Genomic DNA, 8,181 nt, shown 5'->3' with positions numbered 1-8,181 from the left:
CCCCCCCCCCCGGGCTCCCCAATAGCTTCTGTCTTAAAGCCAAGTAGAAACAAAGATGTTTCTTCATATCTGGGCTCTCACTGTCCCAGTCCCCTGCGAGGCCACACTGGAGCCCTTGGATTCCTCTGCAAAGAAAATCCTGGCTCCCAGGAGAACCCACAGCTGGATCTATGTTGGAGTCTCCAGAAGCACCAGGAAGACAAACCACCTGGCCTCACTCTGGGCTGGATAAAGCTCCACCCTGCAGAGCTGAGGCTCAAAACGGTGGTCAGAAAACACCACTGAGAGACTGCAGGCCATTTGGTATTTGAAACCCAGTTCATTTAGGACTAAGCAACACCCCAAAAGTAGAGACTCCTCGTTATTCCCTGACCAACTGGGAAGATGGCTGTTTCCTTTGAGTTCCAGGCCCTCACCTATAATGGCATCTACTAAACAGCAGCCGTTAACCGGGAATTGAGCACTGTTCTTCTGACATGCAAAAGAAGTTAAGTCAAAGGAAAGATTTTATGTGTCCAGAGGGCAGTTACAGATCCTGGATGCGTGCAGATGGCCAAAAAGAAAGGAAGAGAAGAAGGCACCCGGAATATGTGCCAGCTTGTAGCTGGCTTTGGGGTTGCAGCTCTTTGCCCCTGGAAACCATTCCATGCTGTATTTGCTATGAGGAAGCTGGTGCCTGATAAGAAACCTGCAGGTCTCCAATATCCTGGAGTTAAGTTTCAGTGCTCATGTGTGCGCAAAGCCATCTCCCACCTGACCCACACAGGGGGCTTCCCCATCACTGCTAGATACTAGCAGTTGCAGAAGAAAGGAGGAATGAGAAGAGTTTCAGCTTCAGGTCATGTTCTTATTCTGCTTTCTAAATTTTCTAATGTGATTTTCTTTAGACTAAGAATTCTGCCTATTCCATGCCTCTGTCTACAAAGTATATTAACATAGCATTTTTTAAAACCAGCAAAGCATTTGCTCATGCTACTGTATACAGACTTTCCCTGGTTCTTTCACATGAGTCTCAGGTATGAATGTCACTCATCAAATCTGACATCTGTGGTTAAAATGGACATGTGCTTTCATTTCCCCTGCGCAAGCTTGAAGATCTTTTAGAAAGGAAAGTGAAAGGAGAGAATCCCTGGCTCACCTGTACACACTGGTGTTTGCTGTGTCCACTGCCCTTGTGCTGTGCATTCAACCTGGGCTGGTCCCAGCAGCCTGAAGCCCCCTTTGCAGCTGAATTTGCAGGAGGACTTGAAGGTGAGCTCTCCAGCAGTGGAGTAGCTACAGTGCACAGAGCCATGCTGAGGCCGGTGGATGGCTTCGCATGTCACAGCTGAAACACATGTTCCCATTTATATCAGCAAGGCTGGCTTGCCCACTTCAAGTGTAGGTTGAGAAAGAGAATGCTTACTTCGCCCAACGTGGACACTCTACCTTTACACAGCGGCTTCTCGTCATCCCAGTTCCCAGAGGAGGTACACTTGAGGTTCTGAGCTCCCACTCGTTCGAATCCTTCCTTACAGCCAAATGTACATGTGGTGTTCCAGGGGGAGCGTCCAGGGCCCAGGCCACAATCCATGGTTCCATTGGCTGGATTTGTCAAAGCAGCACACTCCACCACTGGGGAGTTGAAAGAGCTCCATGAATTTCACAGAAGCCTATTTTTACTTCCTATTAACTTGGAATTCATAACAGTGAGGAAGCCACATTCCAAGGGCAGATCCCAAAGTCAATGCTTGGGAACATAATCACCCACAATGAAGCTGTTGTCTGTTTTTATCAATGTTTCCATCTTTTTATATCTATTTTTACTTTGTGCAAAATGGTCTCCATTTATAAAAAGGCAAAAATGAATAAAAAACAGATTACTGGTCAGGATTTTTGACTAGTTGTGATGATAACAACGCTGACATACAAATTGAGTGGGATCAGAAGGACGGAATTTTTTTGTCTCTTCTCCAGAAAAATAAGATTCAGATAGAAAAAGGAGATGCTGAGCCTGCTGGTGGTCCTTGTCTTAAGCTAGTCCCAGGGCAGGGTGAGGCAGACAGGGAAGGGAGAAGAGAAGGGAGGTCATTAGGATTCTGCAGGGCGGTTCTGCATTTCCGTGATAGTCTCCTTTGTAAGTCACCAGAACCTCAGAACTTCCCACTTCAAACACAGAATATAAACCTCCCTCAAACCAAGTAAATAAGATTTACTAAAGATAGCAGGGGGTGGGGCGGGGGACTCCCTGGGGTTTGCAAGGAGTAGGAAGGGAACCTGGGTTAGAGAAGGGTGAGCTGGGGACACCCTGTGCATTCTGAGGGAGATTTACCTCTGCAGGTGGGAAGAGGAGCACTCCATTCCCCAGAGGACCTACACTGGGTGGTCTCCACGCTGCTTGGCAGGTAGCCACTGTCACAGCTGACGGAGCAGGAGGAATTGTAGCTGAAGGTCCCAAAGGGTGAAGTGCAAACCAGCCTCCCGTGCTCAGGGTCTTTCTGTGCTTTACAGGTCACAGCTGGAAAAGGGACCCAAGTCAGTTCTGCCAGCTATCACCTCGGAAGGGGGCTGGGGGGATGGGAAGACGGGCTATGACTGGGCCCAGGGAAAGGAGGACGTGCAGGCCCGACTCCAGCCCACCTGGGGCAGGGGATGGTGCCTTGTCTCAAGTGAAGAGAAGGTGACGACACACTTACCGTGCTCACACTCGAGTCCACGGAAGCCGGGGTGGCACCTGCAGGTGTAGTTGTTGATGGTCTCTGTACACTCCCCGTGGCCGCTGCACGAGGCTTGGGTGCAGGCAGCTGCAGGAAACACAGCCGTGAGGACAGGTCTGTGGTGCTTGTGGGAAATTCCTCACAATTTAGGATCAGCCGCATGTAATGACGTCACCTAAGTTATGGGGTGCCCGAGATTTTAATGTGCCTCACAAAATGCCAAACCTGAGCTCCAGGTTCGTCTCCCATACTCGATGTTAATGTTGGAGGTGTCAGGAGGGGCTGCAACTACACCATGCACAGAGACTCCCTCAGCACACGCCACGAGACACTTCCCCTGACACAAGCAAACCAGCACCTGAGCTGCCACAGTGTGTCTATGTGGCATTCTGTAGGGGTGTGGCCTCCCCACGTGTGCTCACACTACACATGTGCACACGTTCTTGCCTACATCTGTGCAAAGGAGTAAAGGGGGGCCTTGGCAGGAACACCCGGTTTTCAAATCACATGTTTCAGAGCAAAGAGGCCACGGTGGAGACCAGTGGCTGCCACTGTGAGTCGTCAGGATGTGGCTGCCTGTGGCTCCCTACCTGTGTAGCACAGCGCGAGCTTCCTTTTACTGCAACTCTCGTCATTCCACATGCCGGAACCTTCTGGTCTCTTGATGTAGATCTCCACGCAGTCCTCGTTTTTCTGCTTATTATTGGGTTCTCCTGGAGCCCAGTTCTTGGCTTCTTCAGTCAGGGGCTTCTGGGTCCCCACCCAGATCCACACACCGTTGACTTTTCTGATGCCAATCCAGTAATAACTTGGAGAATAGCTCAACGTGGCGTTCAGGTACTCGATCTCCTCTTTGTTTTGAATTGCGACCAGGTGTGTGTACCTTTGCTGACAGTAAGCACTGGCCTCATCATAAGTCATCCTTCTCCTGGACACATTGTAAGTCCAGCCCGCGCTGTCTTTAATGAGGAGCACTAGGGGTGGAACAAGAGAGAAAGGCAGCGTTTAGTCCTGCTGGGCTTAACTCTAGCTCTCTGGGTTTTTACTATCTTATTTATGCCAGTCTCTGGATTTGGAGTGACAAAAATTTTTCACCTTTTCAAAAGTAAGAAGAGTTTCCTGTGCATCATTTCTGTGGCCAACCACCCCCAGGGCTTTGTTGTCCCCACCTTCGTAACAAATTTGTTATTCTGCTGGTGACTCTGCAGTATTGAGCCCTTAGTATGAGCCACCAGGTGCTGTGAGAGGCACTTCTCAACTGAAAATAACATATTTTGGAATTTTACATTTGGAATATAAAATCACACAGTGCAGTCAGATTGTTGCCTTCTTCAAGTTTGTCGAGATGTCCCCACATGTACCTAAACTACTGTTCCATTGAATTGTCACAGTGCCTGCATAGGCCATTTTTGATCAACGTTTTACACATATGGAAATATGACACTAAGAAGTGAATTTCCCTAGTGCCAGGCAGGAAGAGGCCAGGGATGCTGCTACACACCCTCTGCACAGGACAGCCCCACACGAGGAAGAATATCCTGGTCTACAATGTCAGTAGGGAGGCGATGAGAAACCCTGGTCCAGTGGTACCAAAAGTGAGAGTGGAGAGAATCTGACTTACCAAAAGTGAGAGTGGAGAGAATCTGTGAAGCAATCATGGCCTCAGGACTTCTTCTCACCGATGGATTGGACTTGAAGTACTTTCCTGGGGAGAAAAATTAATTACAGAAGGAAATGTTAGGCAGCCAATTACTCTAGTCACTCGAGCCTGGTGTTTAGGCACCAGCATAAGATTTGAGATAAAGGATTCCAGTGCCACAGCTTATTGGAGAGATGCTACTGGAATGAATGAATAAATTTTAAGATCGTCCTCATTTAGGTGAAAGAGAAAAGACAGGCTTTAACCACACTACAATTAAAGCTTGCACAGATCTCTTACCAGAGGCTGTTTACACATCAGTTCATTCTGATGAATCTGTTTCATGGCCCAAGGCTGCTCTTGCAAAGGAGTCTGCACTTACAGTTCTGCGCGGTGCTCCTCGGCTCACACTGCTCAGGTGTGTTGGGATGCTTCTGTCTCCTGATCCTCTGGCACTTGTGATGTGAAATCAGCCAAGCCAAGCCCTGTTGAGCCTCGCCTCTGCTGGCCCTTTATAGCAGGGCTCACATCCTGTGAGCAACAGGAGACTGTCCAAATCCAGCCAGGAGGAAATCACCAAGGCATCCAGAAGTTTCCTGGTAATATTTACAATGCTAAAAATTACAGTGATGTCAGAAGTGCTACCCCTCAAAGTTAATTCTCCCTTGTATTGCATTTCTGTTGAAAGATGCACGACTTTTAATTCCAAAGCATAAAGTCTAGGTCTTTAAAATGTTTTAAGACTTTGTTTACTGTAATGTTGTTCGCATAATTGTGGCACCGATCAGTTTCATAAGCAGATAGGGAGAAAGTGTACCAAGGGTGCAGGCCAAGCAGGCCTGGCTCTGCCTGCAGGGAGCCCTGCACCCTCAGCTGCACCTCTCTTGGGAACCTGACTCAAAAGCAAGTTCCCTCCAAGGCCAAAGGGCAACATGATTGTTGGAAATTTGTACTGAGAAAGCTTCCAGGAGAAATTCAGTACCAGAGGAAGGACGGAAGAAAGGGGTGAAGAGTTGGGCGAGGAAGGTAATTAGTGCACAGATGTTTCAACCAGGGGTAAATCCACTCACCCTAACAATCATCCTGCATTCTGCCAGGGTGTTTCCTATGTCCCTGTCCCTGGGTGGGTGCTGGGAGCTGCAGGGCTTTCCTCAGGCTCCCCAGGGTCACTGAACAGGCCACAGACTGACCTCCCCTGGAGAGGCCCCAGGACTGCAGGGGCCAGGGGAGGGAAACAGAGGGACTCTGAGCTGCCCCTGTTGGTGCTGTCAGGATCTCCGCAGGGCTCTGACCTGGGCAGGGGTGGGAGGGCTAATGGGGAGAGACTTGAGTAGCTGGAGCTGTTGACTGTTAACCGCCTTCTACACAATTCAGAATTCCCCCAAGAAACAGGCCAGTGAGAGGGGCCTCCGTTCCACTGTGTCTCCCAAGCTCTGAGGATGTGGCTGAGTGTCCCTGGGACAACCTCCCTCTTGGGGGATCCCTCCCCCACCCCTCCATGGGGGAGAGGAAAGGAAAAAAAGAACAAGTGCAGACACAGGCGCAGCCCAGATTGCGCCTCCTGGGCTGCACTGTCCCCTCCCAGGCGCCAAGGGTTCCCACTTGATCTTCCCTTTTCCTGGAAGTCCCTTGTCCTGCCCCCCACGCCCTTCAATTGGACATGGAGATGTTAACCACCCCTGCTTCTGTGCCTGGGCCCAGACATTCTCATCTCCATGGCAAAGGGGCACCCCTGAAGGAGGGAGGGAGGGCCAGCCTGAGGATTGGTGTCCCCAAGCAAATGCTAGAATCTTAACCGTGGCTATCTGTGGACAGGGGTCTGTTGGAAAGTAGCTCTGTCCATAACCACAAGTGAAAGGGCCTCCATGGAGATGTCGATTTGTGTTAGGGTCCTCACTGCCAATGTCACTGGGAGACTAGGCAGCCTGTCTCCTGGGTCTTCCCGCTTTCCTCCTCTGGGGAAGTTTATGTCACCTCAAAGTACTTATTTTTGACAGCCTTGCTAAACCACCACCACCAAAAAAAAAAAAAAAAAAAAAAAAAACTACTTTGATAATATGTAAGTTACCTTTGCAGAGACTTAGGTAAAGGGGGAATCCTAATCAAGTCCCAATCTTATTTGTAGAATACAAGCAGAACATAAGAAATTCTTGCACACAGAAAACTGTGAAATAAAATTAATCAGTGTACAACTACATTACACAGCGGCAGCTCTTATCTGATAAAAACATAAGTACATTTGATGCAGAATTGGTGTAGGTCCCTGCAAATTCATTTCTCAGGAAAGCTGAGTCACTCACTGGGGGTTTGCAGACAGATGAACATCTGGGTGGAGTAGGAACTCCAGCTCTCTCCCACTCTGCTCTCCACACCCAATGAAGAAGTGGGGTTCTCAGATTAGAGTATGAAGAAGAATCACTTGAGCATCTCATTTATAATATACAACTTCAGATCAATAATTAGAGACACTGACTTAATCATTCCAGATGGGACCCAGGAATTTGTGCTTCAAACGAATATTTGAGGTGGTTCTGACGGAGCAATCTGACTTGACCACACTTTGAGATGTATAGACCCAGAGTATCTAATTTGGAGGAAATATCTGATAAAGTCCATTTGGGGTGCTCAAATATAAATAGGTACCAGCATTTTGACCAGAATTTCACTAAAGTTAATCATGGATCCTACTCTTGGGAAATGAATTTTGACAGTGCTGGGTAAATACAAGGGATATTTAGGATGAGTTGTTGTTTTCAGTTTTCATTCATGGAAACAAAGTAAAGGAAGAGCCCCTGACAAATTGACACAAGTGTGTATATGTATATTTATTAATTTATTCTCTTTTCTCCTCTGTTTGCAGAGGGCTCATTAATTCCATTAATTCTCCTTGAGCTTCCTGGATGATTCTGAGACTTACAATTTGGATTGTATTTTGTGTTTCCTGTTTGGCAGCACCTTATCTGGAAGCTTCTGCTCTCTGTGTAGGGATTTAAGGACTAACTAATGGGAATATCTTCAAAATGAGCCAACTCTGGTGAATTCCCAGAGCGGAAGAAAAAGTACGGGTGGGCAGGTTAATTAACAGGACTTTTCCTGAATGTAGCCGGACAGCTGACCATTGTTAACAGGAGAGGAAAAAAAAAACCCTGATTTCAGAAAAGCCCCCTGGCTTGTTGTCCTTGGCCCCTCGTACTGCTTATTTTGTAAGTCAGAAGTTTCCTTAAGGAGTATTATTAGCTTGTTCTCAGGACTCACATCAGAATTGTCCACCTGATCACTTTTTAAAGCATCACTTTGAATTTATTCTTTCACAAACAAAATAAAAAAATCCAAATAGATCTACAAGGACACCAAATGATGATGAAAAGAGGTACTTTTACCCCCAAAGTAAAAATAGGTGATTTCAAAGAAGCGAAGTAGGAGAACATCCTGAATTTTCTAGATCTCCCTAATTGATGATTGAAATAAATAAAAAAAAATTAAAAAGAAATTGAAATAACCTTTGTAAGTGGAAACATACTTTAATTAAAATGTTTGCTAACAAAAAACTGATCATTGATAGCTTAATTAGGTAAGTATTTGGAAATAGCAAGATTAACTTGATAACAATGAATATTAAATGCAGTGATTTAGCACAAGCGATTTCAATTGCACTAATTAGCTCTGTAACGTGGAACAAGATTCTTTTGCCTCATCAGGTCTCAAATTCCCCATCTGGGAACCAAGGGTGGTGGACCTCAGCCCTGCTGGCTGTGAAGCTACCACATAACAATGTTATGCTTTAAGAGACCTGCGGCTTTGCTGCCCACTATTTTAAGACAAAGTTGTTGTTGTTGTTGTTGTTAT

At 46.9% G+C, this 8,181-nt stretch overlaps 1 protein-coding gene across 1 annotated transcript in view; it reads right to left on the bottom strand.

Moving 5' to 3' along the window:
• Positions 1–4,884, bottom strand: part of Sele (selectin E) — an 11,330-nt gene extending 6,446 nt beyond the window's left edge. Inside the window, 8 exon segments of the mRNA XM_048810226.1 lie at positions 82–249; positions 1,139–1,327; positions 1,429–1,614; positions 2,312–2,497; positions 2,676–2,783; positions 3,287–3,670; positions 4,318–4,401; positions 4,718–4,884. Coding sequence (XP_048666183.1) covers positions 82–249; positions 1,139–1,327; positions 1,429–1,614; positions 2,312–2,497; positions 2,676–2,783; positions 3,287–3,670; positions 4,318–4,354 — 1,258 coding nt within the window. The 5' untranslated portion in view covers positions 4,355–4,401; positions 4,718–4,884.
• Between the last annotated feature and the right edge of the window lie 3,297 nt (positions 4,885–8,181).

The sequence above is a fragment of the Marmota marmota genome, unplaced genomic scaffold, assembly GCF_001458135.2.
Source record: "Marmota marmota marmota unplaced genomic scaffold, marMar, whole genome shotgun sequence".
In the NCBI taxonomy this organism is placed as follows: Eukaryota; Metazoa; Chordata; class Mammalia; order Rodentia; family Sciuridae; genus Marmota; species Marmota marmota.
The sequence above is the reverse complement of the archived record's forward strand: the minus strand, read 5'-3'. Positions and strand labels throughout refer to the sequence as shown.